The following is a 27501-nucleotide window of genomic DNA, read 5'->3' as shown; positions in this document are numbered from 1 at the left end:
AAAGATATATATAAATCTTATAAAGTTTGTATCTGTCTTGTATGAAACTTGTATGAAAAGCATACAAGAGTGAAAACACATATAAGATCCCTTGAAAAATTATATAATGAAACTTGTATGTTTTGTACTGTATACTTACTAAAAAAATAGATGAAAGTAATGAGAAAATGGCCACTTTCATGAGTAAATCATATATGTTTTTACTATTTCTTTTCCATATGGGTGGCCTTATCATTTGTAATGCAGAATTACAGGATTTACTGCTGCCAAGAATTCCAGCTGTGTTCCAGTATTTAGTACAAAAAAAAACTGAATGTCTCCAATCTTCTCTTTGGGTTTGAGGTGTAATTTTCAGAAATAACAATCTAAGACTTATATTTTCATTATATAGGCAAGTACTTTTTTCACACTTCAGTAGCAACTACAGACTATTTGGTCCATCCATCCATCCATTATCTGAGACTCAACTTCTCACATCCTTTCACAGACACATGTTGTACCTTTAAGTGTACAAATCCATCAACTTTTAATGTAATATTTAAGAATTACTCTGCTGCTAACGTGCACTTTACCTTTTGCAGTGAAAATAGATACCATTAAAGCTAAAGGAGACATTTGAGATGTCAAATTCTTTACTTGTAGCATTAATCCATCACTTTGTTGACACACTGCTGACAGCTACTTTGAAATAATGGCATCTGTCAAGCCTAAAAGCATGAAGTTTTATTGCTCTTTCCTTTTTTTTTTCTTCTTGTCCAAACCAAGTTCACATTTTATAGGCAATATCTTTTCAAAATGAAAGTAACCTCTGAAATGACACATGCAAGAAAAGTTCTAACCCTATGAAAAGAAGTCTAACTAAAAGCAGACCATTTGCTTTACTTGGAAAATACTATATATAATGGGGAAATTTAAATATTTGACAAAACGACTTTCACTAAAAGCATATAAAGTGCTAAAGTGCTGCTAAACACCAATGCCACAAGGGATTTTTCATAGTCCCCACTATCACATATGAATGTGTAATACATGGTGAGTATGAGACCACGTAAATGATCTTCTGTTTTCAGGAAGAAGACATTAGGTATATGCAATCTACTGGAAATTTAATTATTTGAGAAAGACAAATTACATAGTAATATTAACTTTCAAAACAAAATGTGAAGGCACAGTAGTGTGACTCAACAACTGGCTCAGTTAAAGAGCAACAGGAGCAGATGGAAACAATGGCATGGGAATTAAATGGAGTATTTTTTACTGGCCCTCAGACAGTGCCGGTGAGAAGTCTGTTCATCATTATGAACTATGGTAATTAGTATGGGCAGCTCCCACTTCTTAGAAGACCTCTATATCAGCACCTTGAACAGCGGTCATGACCCACTTTTTAACGGAAGGATATGATGTGCCTGAGCTGCACTAGAAACAAGAGAATGCTGTCCAAGTGTGGATTAACTTCTTGTGTCCTTAAAATGTGAGTCATAATCACACTGTAATATTCTTTTAGGTAAAACAATAAAAATAAAAATCAGTTTCCTGGAGCTTTGTTGTGATACAGAATCGTTGAGGCATCTAAACATGGATCAGCTTGAAAGTTGATCAATGATTATTAAGATGGAGGCAATGATGCTCAGAAACACACACGTGCAAATAGAGGACCAACTAATTAAAGGTCTTTTCAAAATGAAGCTTCCTTACGCTACACAGTGATCTTCTGAAAACACTTGCAACTAAAAGAGTCATTTAAAGATTGAAGTTTGTGGTCTCTGAGAATGAATCTCTTTGCGATGGCAGGTGCTTCGTCAGTTGACAGCTCTGTTATGCTGGGTAAGAATAATGGTCCCTTTACTCCTGCAGTCTAAAAGCAAAAGTCCTGATTTCCCTCTCCAAGTTTTTTACTTTCCTCAAGGCTGCATTAGAATATGTATGGTGGCTGCGGGGCCGATGAATCAACTGTCAGTTACTGCATACTCATCCATCTCAACTATATGGAGGCTAAGTGTGTGTGTCTGAGTCTGTGTGTGTGTGTGCATTTGTGAGTGTAGGAGAGAGTGACAGACAATAAGCATCTCTGTGTATGCCTAAGAGAGGTTTAGTGTGCTTTGCATGTATTTGAATGCATGTGCTTCTGTCAAAATATTCCCCTTCTTGGCAAACAGAAACTTTGATTCTTGGGATAAAAAAATAATAATATTTTCCTTCACAAAATAGTGATACAGTGAAATAAAACCAATCATCACTACTGTATAAATCCCCAAAAATACATAAGAGTTTTGTTACAGTCTTTTGTCCAATGAACACAGTTTAAATGTCATTTCCCCCACTCAAAACTGGTCTCAATATGAAGGGGAAAATGTGCCATTGATGATGTTTCTGCAAACAATAGAGGTCCATTCAAACCATCTTTTGCAAAGTAAGAAACAGTCATCACATTATTGTAATGAAGTAACCAAATGCATGTTTCCTTTTCTCATCCAGTGTCATTTGACTGCCTGAATTTTGGTTACCAAATGGTCTGAAACAGCCACCCAACATTTTTTCAAGAAAAACACTATCTGTGTCTAAAGTCTGTCTGATTTTTGTCTGATCACAACCATTATCTCTCTGCCCCTTGATGTCAGCATTACAACATATGGTGCAGTGAAAATTGGTTTCTAGGTTAGTTAGTTCAGTACGATAAAAAAATGGGCTCCAGAATGAGAAGTCATCAGTCAGTTTAAGCTGCCCTTGCTGGCTAGTTAGTTTTATTTCCTCTTGGCTTTCTTACTAATCTATCAGTTCTGTTTTTAGGATATTGCCTTTTTATCAACAGGTCATGTAAAACAATGATGTGGACAAGCTTTTTCTAGCTAGAAAATATACTGAGGAAGTATAGGTAACGTTCAAGGTACTACAGCTGTGTCCAGTTGCAGTAGTCATACAAAACTGGATGTTACTTTTCCCAGAACATTTTTAAGCGTAACTCACAGTAGGAAAATGGTCACATCTACTTGAAAGGCTAGACAAATAATGCGAAAATTTTTGGGAGTATTGCACTAAATAAGGTAAAGACGCCAAATCACTGACAACTACCTCTAAAAGAAGCTTGTCGACCTTTGCTACAAGTGCTTTAACACAGACCTAACTGTTCATTAACATCATTTATATTCAACAACTTCTCCTGATGTTACTCCACTGGAAGAAAGGCAAAATCAATCAATCACTCCCTGCTCCTTCTGTTTTCACCCACCATCTCTCCATTTCTCCCTCTGCCAGCTCATTTGCAGCAGAGAGTTACAGAGGCCACCCGGTGACATGCAACCTGGTACCCACGATGATATGGAGCGAACACACATTTTCAGAAACTCAGACACAGACGTTTGCTGATAAAAAATTGACTCTAGTACCTCTTGTACATATGCATGCAAATGCACCCACACAAATCAAAGCATGGGCCTGCATGTAAATACAAACAAATACATGACTGTACTTACACATACCGCAACTGGAACTGAATGATAAACCGGAGATACAAACACGATAACTTGTAAGAAGCACACACAAGCATTTCAGTACATGTAGACTATGTATTGCAAGCATATGCGGGGATCTCTAATGAATAAGAAAAACTACAAACATATTCTGATCGCTAATCAGCCTTCAAACTTGAATTCAAACAGTGATGTTAATGAACTGTGATAGGAGGGCGAGTGGAGGGCAGAAGAAAGCAGAAAGGTTTTTTGAGAGTAAGGGAGACAGGGAGCAAATAGGTAGAACCGCAAACCACGACTGGTGAGAGATTTTATCATATATTTAAATGAAAAGTAAAAAAGAGAGAAAGTGAGGAAAGAAACACAATGAATGAATGTTGCCAAAATGGTGAGAGTGAACAATGCTTAAAAAAAGTAGCAGGACAAATGCTGCACCAGCGAGCTGAAAATCACTCTTGTGCAATCAGTACTCTGAAGAAATATTTGACATTGAGTTTTTTTTATGATTGGCAGACAGGCCCTTGTTAAAATTGTGTTACAACAGACTTCAAATGTAGCTCTTGTTAGTTAAATGACTTCTCTAAACCTGCACAAATTATATTTGCATATCTGCTTTGCTTTTCACATTCATCGTTTTAGCCTTTTAAAAAACTCCCAAGACATAAAACATTGCATTACAAAGAAAAAAAATGCAGCAGCCAACAATAATTCTGTCATTCATACGGGAAACAGAACGTGTCTAAGGCACTCTGAATGCCTACAAGACTCAAAAATACATAGAGAAACTAACAGTATATTTAACCTGACGGAATCTTTTTTTATTATTATTATTTCCTGCAGGTTAAGTTACCAAAAAGTTGATCTTATAACCAAATCTTGATATTTGAAAAATGCAGAAAGCTCACTGAAACTGTAAACAAATAATTGTAATAACAGCTTTTCAGGTGTTATAATGAGTCAGATTCTCTCCTACATGTTTCACTAACACCACAAACTGTATGCTAAATGGTTAAAAATGCTTTTCATCTACTGAAAGTTAGATATGAATATAAACAAGAGGAGAGAATAGGCCGTTTCCACTGAGCTCTTCCTGCAGAGCTCTGTTATGCCTCTGCAGAAGCCACATACCTACTGTAGTAAAAACAAACAGAAATTGGGATACAGCGGGCAAACAGCGCGTAACTCTGGGCCCATAAAGACCACTGTGTAAGTATTTATGTCTATGTTTTTGCAGCAGTCGCAGCCCCAAAAGGTTTTATCTTTTGTATTCTGGAGTCTTGTTGTCTGAAGACTCATCGTGCCTCATGTTACTACACCCTGCGGGAACAAAGTATATGGATCTACTTTTTACTACACTGTATTATAATCCCAGCATGGTGTTTAAAGAAGGCTCATGATGTGTCTGTGTCAAGACAAATAAGCTAAAAACAAAAGACCTTAAGTAATGTTCTTTGTACAGTGGAAAAAAAAATGTCCTTGCGTGTGCTAAGTCTGCTTTACTTATTGTAGTTTTTATTAGTGTGCACACCAAAAAGCATTGGCTGTTTCTGTGTGTGTGTTTGCATTGTAGAGATTTTTCTGTCTATAATAGATTCTCTCCATTATTAAGACCTCAAGGTCATTTATACTAGACTTTCTCAAAATGTCCAATTGGTATTCAGAAAATCAAAAGCCTACATAGTTTCTATTTTCTAATTTTAAGAGAGAGATTAAAAGATTACACATATATACTAGCCCTACTAGTCTTTTAACTAATGGATATTCAGAAAAATAATCTCAAAATTGAATTTTTCAGTAGATGAATTTTTGACACACCCGCTGGTAGCAAAAAAATAAAATAAAATCTTTGAGAAACTTTAGGTGAACATTTCATAAAAGGAGAAAACTGTAGACATTTTTCATGTCTATAGTGGTCTTGACCCTTTTAGCTAGGTAGGAAAAAAAGACACATTAAGTTTCCATTTGCATGCACCACAGTCATGAAACAGCATATGCACCTGCATGACAATGACATAAGTGCTCACTTTCTGCCCTCCCATTTCAACACGTACGTATATATATATATATATATATATATATATATATATATATATATATATATATATATATATATATATATATATATATACATATATGTTGCTCAGCCACGTTCTTGGAAAGTGAAAGATTATAAGATTGCAAACGTGTGTGTGTGTACAGTGGGTGAAAGACTGAGTGATATTAGGCTTCAGCCCACCAGAGGAGAGAAAATATATCACCCCAGTGGCGGAAAAGATGGAAAAATCTGTTGAAATGACCAAAAATGACAGTCACTCTGCCAAAATCTGTTTTTCTCCCATTTCAACAGTGGAGCAAGAAGGAGTAATGACAGTCAAGATGATAACAGACTTTTCTTTTCTTTTGTCCATGAACTGCTTCCTCTCCCTCTATCTGGCCCGTTTATATGGGTTTTCTTTCCTTTTAATAATCCATGCAGAATAAAATCCCCAAAAATGAACTTTATCAAGTAGCTATTAAATAAGCTGGAGTTGTCTTTTATTTACAAAAATCTGAATATGTTGTTAAAGGATATGTTTTGAACAATGTGAAAGTTTGAAAAGACAATTTTCTTTTCTCTCTTTCCCCATATTAGTGATTTTTTTTCACTTTTTGCTTAATCTCCTTGTAAATTGTTGTCTTATCAGTAATACACTGCAGGTCCATTTCGCAGCTCCTTGAACTTCATCTCAGTTCATCTCACATGGCAAAGATAAGACACACGTACACACTCACATGCGCACAGAATAGCATAATTCAGATATGATAAGATCAACAGAATTTGCCAAGTGTTAATGATAACTGCCACATGGCAGCTTTTTGAGTGGAACAAATTTATATTGGATAGTTTTTTAGTATTTCAAACTTCTCTATCTCTGATTTCCAGGTTCATCGTTCAGTGTTTCTAGAACACTGAGCACCACTCTTTAAAGTGATGTAATTTTGTCAACCAACACTTTTTTTTCTTTGAAACAGCACTGTAATTATGCAAATTGCAGAGATATTTCACAAGAGCTGGTGTCACTTCTAACCTCTAATTTAAGCGAGCTGAAGAACACTGCAAAGACACCAATTCATTTTCCTTATCATTTAAAGATCAACAGGCAGGGGTTTACTGATGACAGTTATCAGACTATGCAGCTGAAATATCAAGGGACTCTGTTTGTTGCTCCTGTCATGTGAACTAAGATATCAGATAATTCATTGTTATAAAAGGCAGCAATCCAAAAAGAAGAAAGTTCATAAGGATGTCACATTTTTAAATGGTGCTGTCTTAAATCTTTGAACAAGCAAGATAAACAAACCTGTTAGACCGAGGCATACCTAAAAGCATCTAATTCATAACTATGATGTTTCCTTTCTGCTCATTTAGGTTGGACAACATTTAAGAGACAAAGATTTTATTTATTTAGAATACATGTCTGTATTCTGATGGCCCAGCCTGTGTGCTTCAAATTTAATATGGGTTTTCACTATTGTGAATGTATTCTACCTGAAGGGAAAATTTCTGACTCACTCATCAACTTGGTGTAAACTCGGTCCACTGACTTGTCCTCCCATTGTCCTCAGTATCTCCTGGTTTTAGCATTGTTTCCACTGCCTGGCACAGCCCCACTCGCTTTCACTTACTTTTGATAAAAGCTGTTTTTCCTCTGCAGATAGCAGCTCCTGTAGCTAAAGTAGTCAGCAATGATTGTCATAGCAGTGCAGTGTAAAACTACTGTGAAATTATAGTAAACAGGACTTAGTATTGGCAAACTTATTTGGAATTATTTAACCAAATACCAAGACATTACCTGGTACAAATATGGTAATAAAATCAAATAGAGAAAAGCAATTTTACATCATAACATGCATATCAAATTAAGTTGTAGTCATGTAATGCGCAGCAGGTCCAGGAGGAAAGCTTGGGGGTGTTCGGGGAACAGAACAGTGTTTCCATCTTTAAGGTAGTTTAATGTTGCCATTACCAATACTATGTAAACATGTTAGATTAGTTGTTTTGAACATTCATTTCAATGTAAAATCCTGCACTCAGTCTTACAAATGTATCAAATGTGGCTGTTTTTCTAAGAATATAAGCTAATTTTGAAATTGATGCTCCCAACTGCAGAAGTCCCAGAGAGGGATTAGTCTCTTAGAACATAAGATGGCGAGGTTAAAAGCTCTATCGTGCAAACAATAAAACATTTATAAACAAGATCCAGAAAGGTTGCCAGCCTTTATATGCTCAAGCTCACTTGAGACTGACTGATGCAAAAGTTAGTGTTAGTGCCATGGATGACATACTGGTGATAACCACATTGATGCTGCTGGTATATACGGGTTTAGGAGTGACACGGTGCCATCCAGAAGTCTATTTCAGCAAGAAAATGCCAAACCCCGTCTTGCAGACCTGTATAAACGTCTGTTTTCACCCACTGCAAACATTGGAGCATTATGAAACACACAGAGGAACATGCCCTATGCAAATGTTTTTATGCCTTTCTTAAATTTCAACAGAAGTAATAATTGCGCATTTTCGACATTTGCATACGCTGTCTTTATGCTGTTGAAACTTTTTGCAGAAAAATATTAAACTATGGAAATGGAATAAATAAGGATAGATTGTGTTATCAGTACCTCTCAGACCACAGCGGTTGGTCTGACAGACTATGATGGGTCTTCGTGTTGTATGGAGTGTATCTGACAAGGTTTCACATAATGCTGTCACCGGGGAAACAATTCAGTGGTATGTGTTATTTTTTCATAGTAATTATGACCATGAGTGCGGACACAGCCTCCTGAATCTTTTTTCACTAGAATTTGTGGGATTGCGCCACATTACGTCCCGTCAAAGTGTCCATAAAGATGACAGTCAACTTCTACCTGCTTGACTTCCCTACTCCTTGCTTCTCACTTCTGTTTTTTTACCGTTTCTGTTTTTTTTTCCAGTTATCATTGCAGTGATAAATTAAATCTTCTTGCTTTTGATTCGCCCAAACTTTCTTCTTACTTTTCCCCCTTTTCACCTCATTTTCTGTGGTCCTCTCCCTTGTTCTTTTGAACTCTGCTGTAAACACATTTTTCTTTTACTCATTCATCTGTGCTGTCCTGTTTCTGATTTCAACTTTTCACCTTTACTGCATCCTCTCCTGCCTGCTTCCCTCACTCCTTGCTGACCCTCTTCTTACTTCCTCTCTCTGTCCAATTCGTTCCTTTTCTCACCCGCAGTCCTTCTCGTCCGTTATTCACCGTACCTGTTCATGCATTACTTATATTTCTCTTCAGAAATTCTGTGTGAAGTGTCCACTCTCTTGTACTAACACACACACACACACACACACACACACACACACACACACACACACACACACACACACACACACACACACACACACACACACACACACACACACACACAAGGAGAGAAGGAGATGCACATGAAAGAGAAATGGACATGGAATACCAATTACATGACAAACTGCTCAGTGTACACAACACAACACAACGCATGCACAGACACACAGACACACGCACACTTAAAGACACACACACCCTAAGGCAAGCCCTAAGAACCTGGTTAAAGAGGCAGGCGGAGTGTACACTGGCTTAAGCTTCCCTTCTTATTCCATGCACACACACACAGAAACCTACATACTCCCCGATGTAGCCAAAACAAACAACTTTGCACACTTTTTTTACACTTCCTCTCTCCTCGGGGAGCTCATCTTTACAAAACTTATGATAAACTAATAAACATTTTATTTATTTGTTATCCATTTTTTATTTTCTTGAGCTGCAGCAGTGCAGTGCAGCTCTTCTGCAATCCAAGTTCGAGTAATCTATCAGTTTTTATGCCAAAAAAAGATCAAATTACACGAGTAAAGGTTTTGCAGGTAATGACTTTAAAAAAACAAACAAATTTGGCCACATTACCATGACAGCTGGTGAGATAACTATTACATTTTGATTTCCCTTTTCCAGAATTACTGGATACACTTCCTCCCATGCTTGCTTAAAGGTAATTTGACTAAATAATAAGACCTTCATAAATCACAGTGATTGGGTTTTATTTCTATTTAGTTTTTCCTCATTTTATTTATCTGGGCAAAAAACTAATAATATCTTTCACTTTCTTGATGTGTTTTTATTTCATGTTGATGTACATTTAATGCACATTTTCACAAACTATCAGTGGAAAAACACAGTCATGACATTCGCATTACCTTGTTGTATTTTTCACAGAAATGCTGTTTTGATAAGTATTTACAGCTGGTTGTTCTGACACTTGTGTTCTATGTCAAACTATGAAAGCCTCCCTAATATCTTGAGGGCATAAACCATCTAAAATGAATGTCAGGTTTGTTTACAGAATGAACTGTGCATGTAGATAAGTTAAGGCTTTAAGAAGATGGCATCATTTGTGCAAATATTATTGCAAACAACTGCTTGGAAAACTTGGAAATTGATTTTCGTGTGAATGTTTGACATCGCATTTGTCTGCCTTTTAAATGTTTGACATCTCATTTTGGAATAAAACTCCTCACTTGGAAGTCTAACATAGTTTCCAACAGTTATTTTTATAAATTGAAGGTTGTGTTGTGTTCACACCCAGTGGGGGTTCAGAGCGTCAGTGAGTTTCTAGAGATCTGACACATACAGCTGAGCTGTCCACTCTCCTATTGATTTCCTTATCAAGGAACAGACACACAGAAGATGCTGGGAATGTGCTTTGGGCGACTGAAAGCTCTATGGACAAACACACATATACAGTATGCAGACACACACATACACACTCAGAGACCCTTACACATTGCAGTGGCACTGCTAGGTCTAATTCTTGGACTACAATCAGCTTTATGACCACCGAGGGAGACTTAGAAAAATGTGGCCATATTCCTGGGGAACTCGCACACATAACCATTACACACACTCTGCATGGTGTCCACAGGGCACTGGCTGTCAGTGGCTCTCCTGGATCTCTGCTACGCCCCACTGAGTCTTATCTATGACAGACAGAACAGTACACACATACACACTGATGCCCATGCCCATGCACAATACACCACATTCACAACTCAAATACAGCCTAAATTCATACTCCCTGAGACATGTCAGCATGTAGGCTTGCTCACTCTTTAACACACACACACACACCCAAACACAAGTACAGCCGGGGGTATGGTTGAGACCTTGTTGCCCTGGGGCTTTGACTGCATCTGTTCTACAAGAGCAATACAAATGAGAAACGCACAGGAGCATTGAAAAACATCTGTGTGCGTGTGTGTGTGGGTGTAGATGTGTGTATGTGTTTTGCTAAACTTTCTATAGCCGTGAGTGTCTGTTTGGGAAACTTTGTGCCTGGCTTGTGTGGAAGCGTTGCATGCTTTCAGTCATTTTGTTGACATGCTTTTTTAACTGCAACTGGATTTTTTCTTAGTGTATTGGAGACAGTGCATTCATTTTACATTTACAGTTTCCAGTTATTCTTCCAATCCCATCTAGTCCCCTTTGTCTTCTAGAGGAGTATATGTTAGTGACTTTATCACCATTTCCACTTACATATACTTATTTTTAGTGTTAATATGAGCAAGCACCATTATAACCACATATACATGACACAAAAGAACAACCACACTAGGTTATCTTTAATGCAAAGATGTAATGCTTTTAAAGAGGCGAGGAGGTGGAGGAGGAGGAGGTGCTGTTGACAACTAACGGCTGTCACTGCATGTTTTCCTTGCCGTATATTAACTTCAAGAGAGGTGTGACGTCAGGCAGAGGCATGAATAAGAAAGAAGTAAGGTGAAACAATAATATGGACACTGAATGATGGAAAGATGACAGAAGAGGTGTAAAGCTGTGCATTATACTTAAAAAGCCTGACTTCCGTCTGCTTTTGCTCCACGTTCTTCAGATGAATGTTAAAATCTGAAGACCAGTGGGTAAAATGTCTTTCTTTGGCTCTGGCAGTATTATAGAACCCAAATCTTCCCCAGTATTGTCCGATTTTTTTGCAAACAAAACACCGCAAAAAGAGTTACTTGAAAGTTGCTACACATGCCAATTTTTGCTCAGTTCAGTCATTTTATCCTGGAATAGGTTTAGCTGTAATGAGTTTAACTGTACTGAGTAATAAAGAAATTTACCTCCACCAGGCAGTAGCTCGGCTGATTCAGAACATTTCATTTCAGCTGTCTTTTCTAATTTAGTCAACAAGGAAGAAATCATCTGCTCAGCTGGTCAGCATTATTGTGTCACAAAATGAATATTCATGCATGAGCATGTATGGGAGACAGACATACAGTCACACAGGGTGCTGTCAGATTAGAAGAGTCTCTCCAGATTCCTGTTGTCACACCTGGCTGAACAACACACTAATTAACCCTGATTTCACTTAGAAAGCCTGGAAGAAGACACAAACACACACATACCTGCACAAATTAATTTGAAAACCTTACGATACCTTACATGTGAAAACACAAATGAAAAGGCATGATGATACACACGCCCAGAGAGAAATTAAGCCACACAGGATGTTTCTACAGCACATGAATGAATAGATTAGAAAACTCACAAGTACACTAACGTGTGAATCAAGGACAATGCCACATTTACACACATTTAGCAGCACACACTGTGCACACAGGGCTTCGGGGAGGTGTGTTCATGCATGTGCGTGTGTTTAATTTTTCCGTTCTCGCTCGTTCACTGTGTTGGCATGGGCTATTCCCCTGGCACAATGCATGGCTGACAGCACCTGAGCTACAAACACAAACACATACACACAGGAGTAAGACACAGAAACACACGCATGCACACAGACACATTCAGTAAGGTAAGCAATACACACGCACGCATACGCACACATTTGGATGTTCTCAGGAGTACAGTCTGTGCGTTCTGCTAACAGATGGTAATGACAATTTCAGTCCCTGGACTATCATCTAATCAAAACAGCACACTCACACACACACACAGGCTACACATTCCAGCCTCCCTTCAGATTAAAACATCCTTCACACCAAATAAGGTTAACAGCATAATTCAAACCAAATATGCATTGAGAACATAATTTAGGCCGGAGCGCCTCTGCACTGAAACGGATTTCAGTGATGCAATTCAAATTCCATTAAAAACAAACACAGTTCAATCCCCCTTGCGCCGCACGATTATATATTTAATACATATAAAAAATATATATATATTTCACACTAAATATTTTAGGGCAGAGAGGTGTGTTTGTGGGAAATGCATCCTAGACATCTACTTTAAGCTTCACTGGGAGCACTCTATTCTTAAATAAACACAAGATATATACTATTTATATATGATAAATAGTGGAACCCATGGACTGAAGGGTATGTTACACTATAACTGCAGAAAACCATTCCTTTGTGTTTGGACCCCTTTTCCCTGGTTATAAACTTTGGTCAGGATGCAACACAAGATGCTGTCAAAAGGCAGCCCCGGAGAATGTCAAGCGATCAAGCATAAACTCAGCTCTACAGTGACTGAACACATAGGGCTTCAGTGTCATGGTCAAGGACACTTAAAAAGAGAATAAAAGTTGTGAGCTTGGGGTCTTATACTTTATTTCTTAAAGGATAAATGCCAGGAAAAAATACCTGTTACTTTTGTTGTGTGCCATGCTGCAAGAAAGCTAGCTTAAGAGAATCGTAGAGTGCCAATAGGCTAACATATTAGCATACATTGCTTGGTGTTCGCATCTTTTTCCGTGTTGCTTCACATATAATTAAGTATCAGTGCTAAAATACAAGTATTCACTATGTTGAGCAATAACTAACTGAACCCTTTTATAGACTTCATGAGAGACAGAAAGCCCTTTAGCAGGCGCTACGTCGATCAGGTCAACATTGAAAAAAATGAATGATTATTTCCTATTTATTCAGAACTTCATGAAGTCCACAAGTTGGAGGTGGAGACAAAGATCGTTATAAAAAAAGAATTAAAAACACAGTGCAACAGAAGGAGATGGGGAGAGGTAAAAGAATGTAATTATGTCTGACAACAACAGATAGCTGCAATGCTATAATTCTATCAAAGTCCTTACAACAATATTATCCAGCCTACTCAGTACATCAATATCCTTCTCAGCAGGACAGGACCATATTTCCTGTTGTTCACAAGAATCATGGGAGAGGGAATAACTTGCTAAATGGCAGATTTTCCTTCATATTTTTACCCTGTCACAGAGTTGATAGATTGCATTAGAGTATTTGAATGTCCTCAGTGAGAGGATTTGTCGAACAGCACAGAACAGTACACTACGGGGGCAGAGGAAACAGGAGGTGAGAAGAGATGAAAGCAAAACACTGAAGAAGAAAAGAAGAAGCAGGCAGGAGACAGAAAAAAGAATCAGTTTTGTAAGCAAATCATTGCTACTTTCTTTAGCATTAGTCAGATTAATGATTACCTTCTATTTTTGCTTTATAAGCATAGTTTCAGCTTATCTGAGACAATTAGGTTTTTTTATGTTTGGCAGCATGATGTATTCTCTGCATGTTCTTGCATTTCTTTTATATTGTTGATATGCTAGTGTTTAAATTGTCTCTATTTTACATTGCATGTTTAGCTACCCCATTACATCACACCTGTGTGCATATCACACATTTCTTATAGGTTTGAAATATTTCGATATCTCTGTCTTGATGCCTGCTTAATCATCCAGGTAAGGAAATCCCCAAAAGTTGATTCTGTTCATCTGAACATAGTGTTTTCAGTGGGAGAAACGTTTTGTCATCAAACAACCTCTGCTTAAGTGGATGGCACAACACAGAAGAGCTAACTCGTCAGGCCACGACTCCGCAGTCTATTTACACCTACAGGCCAGTGGACACATCACCCAGTGGATGTACACATCCCACTGAAAACGCTACGTTCAGGTGAACAGAATCAACTTTTTGGGATGTGGATATCTTGAGTAGTTCTGTGAGTTGTATATGATAACAGATGACCCAAAAGGTTTTCTATCCAACTTTTATCTGCAGTCCTGCTGAAGTACTGCTGTACTCTTCCTTTGACCTAATCAAGAAGAAACTATTATAAACTATTACAAAATCATCTTTTAATTAGGTGACTATGAACATTCAGAGGATAAAAAAATCTTTTTTTTCATATATATTTAAAATAACTAAACAAACTAGCAGTATGAGTTTTGAAGATTGTGGGAAAGGGAGGGAATAAGAATCAACATACTGGGAAGAAAATGAACTAAAAGATGGACAAAGACGGGCAGAAACTGAGTGAATGAGGGCTCATTGTGAGTTCTAGGCACTATTCTCAAATCTATTCAGTATTCTATCCTCAGCATTCTCACATCCCTAATGAGCAACAGCCAAATGCACACGCAACTACACAACCACAACCCAGGCTTGTTTCTCACTTTCTAAAGAAACTGTCCCACTTTACTGCATCCTTTCTGATCTGATTTGTTGAACAATGCTCTACTTATATCCATCAAAATTCCTTTCCGATGCTCTGGTTTTAAATGAAAGATAAATCATCTTGTTTTTGTAGTTTAAAGAAGTTAAACAGATGAACGTACCTTTAACAATGAGGTCAGCGTAGTTGGACACCCCAGATCCACCGTCTGATCGGATGACACACCGGTAGCGGCTTGTGCTGCGCTGAGATGTGTCGCCAACGCTAACGGTCGCAGAAAAACGTCTGTGGTTCACCACCCTGGTCACCATCAGGGCTGTGTCTTTACCATTCCATTGCTGCATGGTGGAAAAGACCAGAGAGTTTTCAACAAAGACTCCAAGTGTTTACTGTCATTTTTTTTGCTTTGCGTATGATTGTGGTATCATACTCTCAGATATAGACCCCCTGGGTGAGGAGGGTCACTGATCTCCTTTGGAGCATTCTCAGCAGTACATACTCATTTAGTGAAAACATGTAAGCTTGCCACTGCACATGGATGTAAAGCAGAATGAGTACATAGGCATGGCTGCACACAGCATATACACTCAGGCGCATAAACAAATCACACGTGCAAGGATGGAATCACTGGTGCAAAGCAGAACAAGGAGTTTTAATCAATTCTGAAATAGAGCTGGTAATACTTGGGATGTTCGCCAAACAATACTATAAAATAAAATTAAGAATAATATATGAATAATAACTTTATCTGTTATGTTGGCCTTTCAATGGTTTAAATTTTCTTTTAGTTTCTTTTAGTTTATTGAAAAATATATACCCGTTTATCCTATATGTCCATTAAAATTAAAGTCTAGGAAGAAGTTCCAGGTGTAAACAGCAGTACGTACTGTAGGTACTGATGTCTATAAATGTGCAGTGTTGTTGAGATTAGTAATACTGTTAGTACACTTTTTTTATATATTCATATTTGTGTCCCCAAGTTGGGTAAATTGGGTAAATATGGTTTGGTTTGTGGTATTCTGTCCCTCCTTTTAACAAACATATATGTATATATATCCATTTATGCACAGTTTTACTAACGTGAACATACTCACCTGCAGCCAGAGTTTATCATGCTGAGACCACTTCCCTCCAGCAGTACACTGAAAAGTAGCATTCTGACCCACATTTACCTCCACATTCTGCAGGCGTAGAAAGTGTGGGGCTTTACCTGCAACACAGACAGCAATGTGCTGATGATATAGATGTGTAAAAGTCAGGATAAATATAAATCCATTCTTCTTGGTCTTTTTTTTATACACGTTGAATTCAATGTTGTTGAAGTCATCAAATGCATATATAGTCTGCAAAAACAAATAAATTATTTAAATGATAAACAATATCCCAATTACCCAAAATTAACATGCTAATAAAAAATAAATTGCTTGCTGCTCAAAGTGTTACTGTTACAGTTTAAGAGTTCACACTAGATTCATGCTAGCAACAAGAAACAGCACTTTCAGGGAAACCATGAACGATACTAATTCAGTTCTAGGAGAGCTTAACATTGTCTGGACTACGGCAGAGAAATTCTGTGGCCATGAGACAGATGCAAAGGTCTGTCAGTGAGACAGACAGCTGGGTGACTTTGGTCTGCCATTGAGACCAGCCTGCGACTGGTTAATTTCATTTTGACTGTCTGCAGACATAGATAAGACTAACAGAGTATGCATCGATCACTCAACAATGATAATTTGTCCTGACATTAATGGTCAGCTTGTTGCAAATGACAAGGGCAAAAACTTAGATTTGCTTTTTTTGAAAATCTTTCATTATTTTTATAGTCATCTTTTTCCTCAGTCTTTTTAAAATTAAATTGGATTTTAGTTTTTCCTTACACTGTAAATATGTTTGCTCTCTTTTTGAATAATACGATTAGTGGCTTGCAAAGGTGAACTGATTGTTTTGCGTCGGCTGTTCAAAGGAAAGATACAAGGCAGATAGAAAGAAGGGCTGAGGAGAGGATCAGCAAGAGAACCACGGTGGACAGACCGAACATAGATAAAATACAAAGATAATACTAGTGGAGTGATTAAAAATAAAATACTTTTCATTTTCATTTATAATCCTTTCAAAATGAATGCAATATCATTTATCAATTAATTTAGCTATACTGCTCTAATATGATGACTAAGTATGATTTGATTCCTATCTATAAAATAGACGTAAAACTGAGTGTAAAACTTTGATTCCTGAAACAACATAAACAGTTAATAGGAGCAGAAGGAGAATGTCAGGAGTTGCAGAATACTGAGAAGGCAGGGCGCAGTAAGTAGACCTCAGACTGTGGCAATAAGCAGTCCAGAGTTTTGTGAAGCAAAGTGTTTTTGTCACATTTGAGTGATGAAGACCCTGGGTCTGGACCTTCTTCCTTGCTCTCTACAATCTGTCTGCGACCCTCACAATCTGTCCTTTATGCTGTGTTTTTGTGTGTGTAAGTGTGCGACATCTATAAAACAGATGATGCTCAGCAGGGCTACAGTTGTGCAGGGTCAACCATCACAACACATTCACAATCTCTCCCACTTACGGCATGGGTGAGCCAGAACTCGTATGTCATCAATGGCGATGAAACCTGGGTGGCCTTGGACTGAAACGGCTTCAAATATTACCTTAGACCAGACAGAAGAAAGGAAGAAAGAATGAAAGAAATGCAAGCATTATAATGAAATTCAAAAATAAGAACTTTCTTTCACAAACTGGAACATCTTGACATCCCTATGAAGCTCATATGGGAACCCCAGGGGAGTTTTCCACTAAAAGTCAGCAACTATTCCTCTTTTCACTTCATCCCTTCTGTCTCCATCCTTATGCCAAGCACATATGCTGCCTCTCCTCTGCCTTCTTCCTCTCTTCTTCATTTAAACCTCCTCTACTTTTCCTCCTGTTTTCTTCCACGCTTTATCTATGTTGTACTTTTCAGACTTTTCCACCATCCCATATTTTCTCTATATTTTCGCATTTTCCTCTATTTTTCCTTCCTATTTTTAATTGCTCTTTTGTGTCTTTCTCATTTTACTCTCCCAACAGGACAGTCCCTTATATTTTCCAACAGAGTTTATGCAAACTCTCAGGATGAGAACAGGGTGTCAGCAGGGCTGTCAAGGGGCCATGCACTCCTGACCCACACATATATAGACTCATACACACTACGCACGCTACACACACACACACACCTCTGTGCTGTACTTGTCAGGATTCTCAGCAGTATCAGCTGCGACTCACTCTGAATACTTAAGACTTCTGGGAAGTCTTTACTCTCCTCTGTTACTTCAAAAATAAATCCCTTTTGGCATACATATCAAGTTTCTAAAAGTCACAGTCACTGCTAAAGCTTTGCTGTATTAGCAACAGTTTGACAATGTTGTTTACAGTGTTGGTAAACTGAATTTAATTTGAAATTATAAGCATTTACAACATTATTTTGATTTGTGTAATAGCATGTCACTGTGTGAAATTGGGATTTCTATTCCCAACTTTGATTGATTGCACATATTTGTTTCGCTATATAAACAAAGGCTGGTGCTGATTTGACCCTGATAAGCATACATGTTGTTCACTATTTACAGTTTTGTGTCTCTAATATTTTTCTAGTGAGATTTTGTCAGAATTTTTATTTTATTTTTCGATGCATTCCCACTGGGGAATATCTGAATATTCAAATATCTAGCACTCTATGTTGATATGATATTCCAATAACAAACAAATTATTGATCTAGAACAGTTAAACAATTCAAAAGAGGAACTAAATTGTCTTTAAAACTTGTTTCTGCCCTCAGTGGCCTCCAGTACTCTGTACTGTACTGAGTGCTATTTCCCCCCCAGGTGGTGACTCTTTATTAGGGAAGGAAACATGCACAGAGACACACTGACATTTAATTCACTTTGATTACCATTGTGCCTTGTATCTGTGTGAGACACAGGGGTGCCTGCATTTACTGAGCACAGCTCAGTCATTAGGTACAACAGAGTTGCTTTTGTGGAGCCTCATAAAATAACACAGCAGGGTATGTCTCTGTACCTTAAACCGACCAATACACACACACACACACGTACACAACAGAGAAAGTCATTAAAGAATGACTGTCATGAAATGTACCTTTTGTGCTCAACCTACAGTTAGATCCACGTGTTTTTGGATGATGACATATTTGTTGTTATTTATGTGCATCTAAGCAGTACAGTACCTAAACAATGTCTGTGAGAGTATGTCCAGAGGACTTGTGTGCATTTGTAGTACCTGATAGGAGTTGGGCCAGAATGTAGAAATAGCCAATTCAGCTTTCACCCAACCTTCAGTGACAGTATCAGAGGCATTCCACACTGGGTTACCCTGAGCACCTCCATTCACCTGCAGGCAGGGAGAGAAAAAGAGGCACGGTTTAATTAAAGCAGAGTTAGTGGATAAAACGAAGAAAAGGGTAAAACTAACAAACTGCAGTAAGAAAACTACTGAATCCAACAGTAACATGCTGTTTCCCATTATAACCTGACATATTACATTTTACTGTGAATAGTTTTGCATTTTAAGCCGTGTCTGAATCAATTGCACAAACGTCTGCAGTCATAGAACTATAGAAGTTATAGACGTCATAGTATGGAGACAGCTGAATATGTAGAGCTGTATAAAGGAAAACACATAATTTCCAGGATTACTAACTTTATCAGCTGTATCTACCATTATTGACAATGATGTTCCATTTTTATTTCACATTTAGACACATTACTCATAAAGTCGTTTCACTCATGAACTGTTTTCAAAGCCAAATCCTCAAATTTTTTTGATGGGTTTTTCACCATGCTTCTGTATAATAAAGCTGTAGCATTTCACCTTCCTTACTCGTTTCCATACCTTCATCAGTGTCTTCATGCCATTTCTTTTCTTTGTATGCCTTCCACACAGCTTTATATTTCTCCAGTTTCCCTCTTTACTCTGTCTTTTCATATCTCCATTCACCATCCATAGCTTCTTCTTAATTCTACTCAGGTGCCCATGAGTGCATTCGTACTTTAACATAAAAAATTCATTCTTGCAAGTCCATACCTACTACTGTTCTATCCCATGGCAGCTACTCCTAATGTTTACTGTTAGCTTACTTTAATGGTTGGTATTCGTAATCAGCTTTTGAGTCCATTAATAGAAGCAAGCTGAAAATAATACCTTCTTTCTAAAAGTCCACAAACTACATAAAAATCAAGAGCTCTGCTATCTAGCAGCCTATACTACAGCTAACTTGATCCCTGCTAAAAGGGAATAGATGATGACTTTCTGTTTACCTACCTATCACTTATTCTCTTTCTCCCTTTCTCTCTCTTACTTTCTCTCTCTCAGACACACACACAGACAGACAGACAGACACAGCCACACACACACACACACACACACACACACACACACACACACACACACACACACACACACACACACACACACACACAGAGATAGATATTTAGTGCCGGAGGGCTAACTTCATCCCTCCTAACAGAGAACAGAGGTGTGTTTGTTTGTGTACATGTTCAAGTTTCATCAAGCCCTTCATATGTCAATCTACCCGCTCCCGCCCTGTCATTCACACACACACTGAACACACACCTTGACATAGACATTGAGTGTGCCTGGGCTGGCTCCATCCCGGCTGGATAGAGAGTAAAGAAAGTCGATGCAGTGGGTGTCATTCTCCTTCAGGGTGGGCATGTACAAGTGAGCCTTCTGACCTGATGCCCGGCCTGAAGCGTTCACCACCATGAACGAACCTACAGAAACAAAAATACAAAAATGACACTAATGAAATAGCTGTTGTTCCATTATCAATAATGAGTCTTTCATTGAACCTAACAAAGTTGGTCAATATTAGGACTGTGCGATATGACCAAAATCTCATATCCCGATATAAGAATTCTATCGTCCCGATAACGATATAAATCACAAAAATGTAACATTTTCTGTAAATTCTGTGAATCTCGGGCAGCTCGTCTTGCGGGAAGTGTTTCCAGCTGCGCGTCATGTACTGTAGCTGGAGTCGAGTTTTTTAACCGATGCATGAAACTATACATTTTTAGACATAAGTTGTAAAGGCCATTTAATTCTCATCCGTAAATAATCTGCTCTTTCACGTGATTCAGTTTAGTTTGAAAAGTCTCAACAGGATCTTGAGCTTTATTGTGAAAGGTTTATGTGGAACATAAACAAGCGGACACCCGATGCTGTTACCGTCGTTGTTGCTAACCACAACGCATAAAAACAGGCGCTTGTCCCTCCATAGTGTGGTTATATAAAATATATGAGAAAGAGAAAGAGAGAACGTTAAGAAATTAATATAGCCACTACAGTGACCATCAAAACGATGAAAAAATATTGCCATAAACAGTTTATTTTGCGACACCACGAAACAAACGATAGCGTAAAAAGAAACGATAGACATTTTTATATCGTCATCCGATATATATCGTTATATCAAACAGCCCTAAGTCAATACTGTGTGAAAAACATTTTCCAGGGTATGCGGAATTCAGACTTAATCTGCCACTTCTGATAACTGGTTCTTTTGGTTGCTTTGCTCCATACCATTCAAATAATTTTCAAGGTGTCATTAACATCTTGTTATGTGTACCACTGCATTTAGGCTGCAGCACAAATATCCACAAAGTAAACCAGCTGTAACCCTGAGAATTACTTGGTTATTCATTTAGACTTGTTTTGTTTTTGTTTAAGCACATAAAAAAGGTCAACCCAGTTGTCGTACCACTATTACTTTTGCTGCACAAATAAACATCTTCTTGATGGATTTATCCTGTAAATGTAGCAATGACAGAAACATGCTGCAACATGACTTTGTAGGCTAATTTCTGTTGAACACACAATTAATTTCTAAATACTAAAACGCTGGGACACAGTTGACTAGCTTTGTGTGACATTCGCCAGATGCTTGATAAAGCAAAAAAAAAAAAAAAAAACCTCAGGGTCTTTAATTCACCAGAACTGTATATCAATGTCTTAATGTATCCACACCCTGGGGTTCTGAACTAAGACGTAAAACACATTTTCTCTGTTGGCTCGTTGTTTAAGTGTGTTTTAGTCAGTGCTTTATGGAGCAGGATGGAGCTTTTATGGGTTGGCCTCCTCCATTTGGCTGACTGCCATCAGGTGGACTGAGAGTTTGAAGTGACTAGGATACTGGCAAGAAAAGGGAAAGAAGAGACACTGAATCAAGCAGATGTGACTGTGCATTTCTAACGTGAGTTCTTGTGCATGTATGAAAATGTTCTGAATCAAAGTACGAAGAAATATGGGAGCTTAAAAATACAGTGAGTCATTTCTTTAGGTTATTTAGAAGAAAAAAAACAATATTGTACTCATAAATATGCATCAATTAGTGTTTAATTACGTATTCCAACAAGTTGATGCCTTCTCTTCAATGAATTTAAAGTAGTTTGAGGAAATTAATATGTTGCCCCTCCATCTTTACTATAGTGGCCAGAGTTGACGTTGTCGCTTCACCTAATCATTTTTATGTATGCTGCTAAAGACCGGTCACATACATTCGCATCCCAAATGTGGGGGAAAAGAAAACTCATGCAGACTCAAGATATGAAGATGATATCTATGTTTTATCTAAAAAGGAAGAAAAGAAACAGTAATGTGAAGGAAAGAGGCAAATGTGATGGTGTCTGGACAAACTGAAAGTCAGTACTGGCACAGCAGTGCTTCCCAGATTGAAGAAGCTGCAAAGAAAGAATTATTTTAAAAGTGATTGCCCACTTTCTGCTCGGTGTGTAATTTGACCTAACAGTCTAAATTGAAAGGCTTTGCTATCTCTTGGCTGACTGAAGTACAGTCACAATGTGAGAGCTAGTTCTAGCAGCCTAACAGAACCATTAGAAAGATTTGTTTGCTTGATTTCACCTCCTAAGATTCCAATTCACAAATATAATTTTCATGAGAGAAATTCATACTTTATAACTCAAATACTTGATTTTAAAGGCAGTGAAATGATGTGAAGACAATAGATTGTAATGGCAGGGCAAACCCATACACAAAGGACACTGACGTTTACTGTCACTGACTTTAATTCCTTGAAGATTACCATAACCTTAATCTTATCTGAATTCTGATCTTGAATAACACAAATACACATACAGAGGTGCCTGAAAACGACTGATGCCTCAAAACATTTCATCCATTTCAACTCAATGGAACTAATCCACTCCGGCACTGTGGAAGTCTGAGAGTATGATGGTTAATGTGATGGTTTATGTGTGCCTGTGTGTATTGATATTGTTGAAGTTACGGTAATTTGATGTGGGCCTGCCTGACAGCTGAGGTGTGTGTCTCACTGCTGAAGTTAAATGACGGTTTGTGTGTGTACGCTGCCTGCGTGCATGCAAAATTAATCTAGCCTGGGTTTCTAAACAGGTCTTTCCACAGCGAACTGGCTCTGATTACATTTCTTATTCACACAAACTCACACATAAACACACTCTCTCTATACTCCTTTTTTTGTCCTTTGATGCTCTGTAAAGCTCCTTCCACAGGTACTTTTGTTTATCTGCTTTTTTTGTTGTTTGTTTGTTTTTTAAAGCAGACTTGAGTCAGTCTGACACTCAAGCAATACGTGTGATGTCTGTTACCCAGAAACTTCTCTCACTATGACAACTCTCTGTGTGAAGGAAGCAGAAGTGTTACAATGTATCCACAAACACAAAAGGCACAATATTAAAGACCTTCACAGGTTAAACGAATTTATTATTTTACTACATTTTGCTGGGAAATCTTGTGTCCTGACTTTCTTGTGGATATTAGTTAGAAACGTGACGCACCAGTGTGTCCCACAACACTGAAAAAACTGCTCACGAAGCACTAGACGCAAAGAGTTGACCTGGCTTCCAAACACACTTTATCCCAATCTAATTGAGCACCCGAGGAATGAAGTAGAACCCCTGAGGCCCCACTCCAGAGAGTTGGGTCGGCATCCACCTATCGTTGTATATTCACACATATGGAACAATGTCATCCAAACAAAACACAAACAAAATGGATGCCCCAGACGCCTATAAAAAGCTATTTTGATACAATGAAATATCGCTAAGACACCGACAATGATGTTTTCATTCGGTCACAAATGTCATAGCAAACACAGACACACTATGACACACAAAAACAAGTGCACACAGCCATCATTTCACACATTGTTTCCCAGGTGTGAGGTCAATCTGTTAACGTGACAAAAACTGATGAATCGGTCTACCGTGTCAACACGCACACATAAGCACACTCGAACGCTTACACGTACATCAAAATAACTGGGTCAACTCAGTGCAACAAACGTTCCAGCACATATTGCCGCATGAGACCAGCTGTTTTCACAAATACTGCTGAGAGTTTGAGATTTCACTTTTACTTTTCAAAAGCAGTCTACATCAAAGGGCAGCAGACGCCGCGACTGTGTCTGTCAGCGGCTGAAGTGCCTTTGAGCAAAGTATTTAACCCCTGGTGCTGCTATGCATCTGCACTGTAATGTGATCACATTCAAAATATTGTAAATAATGATACTTAACACTAAGAGAAGTATTATATTATTTTAATATAGTGGTAAATTGTTATTTGTACTAAATTACACTAAAAAATGATATTATTAACTCTGATTGGTTAGCCATTTTAAGTCTATGAATTAATGACAGGTATAAAAAAATAATCAAAACAATTTGTATCTAATGTATGAAAATATCATAGAAGATCATTTTAAGGATATATTCTGATTTAACAGGAGCTTAACTTAAGATTTGATTGACTCAAATTATATTTGACATATTTAACATCATATTTGTTGAATTATTTATGTTACTTTTTTTGTAGTTCAGCCTGTCATGGCATAAAATAAAAGATTATGATTTACCTGTGTAGGGAAACGACAGTTCCAGTACAATGTACAATCAAAAGCTGCCAAAATGTTAAGATTGTGGGGTCTAAGAATTTGGCAGCTCCTATATGGTGATCTATATGTGTATGAGTGTGAGGGAGAAAACATGGGACACAAGGAGGTTCTTAGATAAATATCAAAGGTGAGTCATACAGCTCAGCAATAATAAAATCTGGCTAGTTAACATGCAGGTTGCTGCACTCTCACAGAGATACACCACAGTGACAAGTGTACAGTAGAAGATTCTTTAATGGTTTTTTTAGTACTTCAGTATTTTTCTGCATAAAATGGCTACAGTTTTGTAATTGTCAAAGGTTTTATTATAGTTCATGTTTCAGAGAAGTAGAGCACTTTCCTTCGATGATATTATTGGGCAACTCTTATTTAACAAGAAACTGGCTTGTGTAAAAAGAGGACAATGTTTCACTGTTCACCAAACTGCATATGTGTAAAAGAAAAAAATCAAATGTGTGAGAGAATATGCTTTCTATGTGTCACTGACTTTCCACTGTTTGCAAGGGGTGACAAGAGAGTCACTCCTTTAAAAGGGCATAAAAATGGTTGTGAAGCGTGTAGGCTGCTGGCTAAAAATAAGAAACAATCTCACATGTAGAATGACAAATTGCGACCTCTGTTGTCTGTGGGGCCCAAAGGAAAATACTCAGAACACAAGCCTCCCACACTCTTACTTGTTATCATTTACTAGAGACTTGTTAGATTCTGCATATCATTAAAAGCAGCTTTAAACTGAGAGAAACCCTTTATTCATTGCGATCATTGTAGTTTCCTCTTTCTCCTTTCAACTAAGTAAGGAGGGAGATAAAGCAGTATTTTAATATGTGAGTTAAGAGTTAAGTAAGACTGCATGGAGAGTGAGAGACACTGGAAAGAAGAAAAGAAATGAGCAAAGAAACAATAAAAAAACATAATATTTGATGTAGACAGGCTTTATAGTTATGACAAAATATGCTACAATATAAAATAGCATAATTTTCATTATTGTTATGTTTATCACTTAAAGAAAACACTATGAACACACATACAAAGAGGCAAACCCATATGTTCAATGCTTCAATGTCCCAACCGGGCCCTGCCATTTGCCTTTGCATCACCTTTTAGGTTAAGCCTCATTTGCCCTTCAAATCCCCCAGTTCTTCATGCTTATTTGCTTCTTAAAAGGCTGATATATATTTAATTATTTTAACAACTTAAAATAGGCATATAAGTTTAAATTTCTTGTCAACTGCAAACACAGAATTATGATACTGCATGGAAATAACTGAGTCCAAACTCACTCCCACCTACGCTCGGGTGGAAACCTTGGCATCCTATGCACTGGACAGATTTTAGCATTATCTTTCAACATGCCAGGTTAACTTTTTAAATTATTCTAAGCCAAGCCATATTCTGTTCCTAAACCCAGCCAAGTTTTTATGTCCAAACCTAACTGAACAGCAAGTAAAAACAAAAAGAATAAACGAGGGAAACAAAAGTAAGCGCCTCATGAAAACAAGCCAGACTATGAGCAAAAATAAAGTTCTACAAAGGACATGAATCTTGTCTTCTTCTTGATGGTTTTGTGATTTACTGATCTTTAAGTTGAAAGTGGTTGCAAATATTTCCTTAAGGTATTTCTATGTTTTTGCATTGGTTCAATGCAGGGCTAATGGACAGATTTTGCGGACCAATATGTTGTGGTAGTGTACTGTCACTTGGGGGCAGTGTCACAAAAAACTGTCTGTGGGCAGACTCCTCCTTGTGCTATCGTTTGTCCTTCTGCTAGCTATAGAGACATGGCAACATACAAAAGCTGTGTCCCAAAACGTAGGCTGCATCGTTCGGGGGCCGCATTACGTCACAGCCAGACGATGAAGGCTGTCCAAGCCAATTTCAAGCTGTGTCCCAAAATGTAGGCTGCATCCTTCGGAGGCCGCATTTGAAGGCCGATTGCGTCACAGCCAGGCGACGAAGGCCGTCCCAATTTGTCGACTCCTTCAAATGCGGCCGACAAATGTGTCCTTCATTTCTCCGAATTTGAAGGACACATTTGTCACATTTGTGGGTCGGGTGTGTCCTTGGTGGCCCACCATATCCCAGAATTCATAGCGCGGCCCAGCCAATTTCAGTTTCCAACACTGGCGGCCGCTACTAAGTTTTAATATTACTCTTTCTGGGTCACAAAATAAACTTTTTTTAAACATATTTTCAGGCAAGAAAGTAGCTGTGTAAACTTCAAATATCTGCTTGGTTTATCAAGACATCGCATATTTGCAAAAGTGCTCCGACGATTTCGTAGACGTCTGTTACCCACCCGCTCGATATCTAGCCGGGGGTTCAATGGTCACTCTGCGAGAGCAGCGGACTCCCGGCTTCATTGTTTTCAGACCCTGCCGTCTTTCGCTATTCAGGTTAAACACGATATATAAGTCACTCGGATAACTTAAAAATTTAATTGTTTGGCCTTTTTTGGTGTTTTATTGCTTCCGGAGTAAATCGGTTTGGCTGAGATCAAAGTTATTAGATTATTAGATTCAATAAAACTTTATTAATCCATCGGGTGGGTTCCTCCGGGATTTTCACACAGCTGAATAAATGTCAAACAGAAAACTGATTAAACTGACGGTCAAGAATTTACGCCAGTGTCCTGTTATATT

The 27501-nt window shown here is 37.9% G+C and overlaps 1 protein-coding gene across 8 annotated transcripts in view; it reads right to left on the bottom strand.

Annotated features, from left to right (window-relative positions):
* Window positions 1-27501, bottom strand: part of ptprt (protein tyrosine phosphatase receptor type T) — a 310219-nt gene that overhangs the window by 212528 nt on the left and 70190 nt on the right. For all 8 annotated transcript variants that reach the window (XM_026167283.2, XM_080301696.1, XM_080301697.1 and 5 more), the window contains exons 3-7: window positions 20524-20684; window positions 19171-19281; window positions 17461-17542; window positions 15986-16101; window positions 15055-15229 (exon numbers count right to left, since the gene is read on the bottom strand). In XM_026167283.2, the coding sequence (XP_026023068.1) occupies window positions 15055-15229; window positions 15986-16101; window positions 17461-17542; window positions 19171-19281; window positions 20524-20684 (645 nt within the window). The remainder of the gene's footprint in view (window positions 1-15054; window positions 15230-15985; window positions 16102-17460; window positions 17543-19170; window positions 19282-20523; window positions 20685-27501) is intronic.

The sequence above is a fragment of the Astatotilapia calliptera genome, chromosome 5 (genome assembly GCF_964374335.1).
Source record: "Astatotilapia calliptera chromosome 5, fAstCal68.1, whole genome shotgun sequence".
NCBI lineage: Eukaryota > Metazoa > Chordata > Actinopteri > Cichliformes > Cichlidae > Astatotilapia > Astatotilapia calliptera.
The sequence above is the reverse complement of the archived record's forward strand: the minus strand, read 5'-3'. Positions and strand labels throughout refer to the sequence as shown.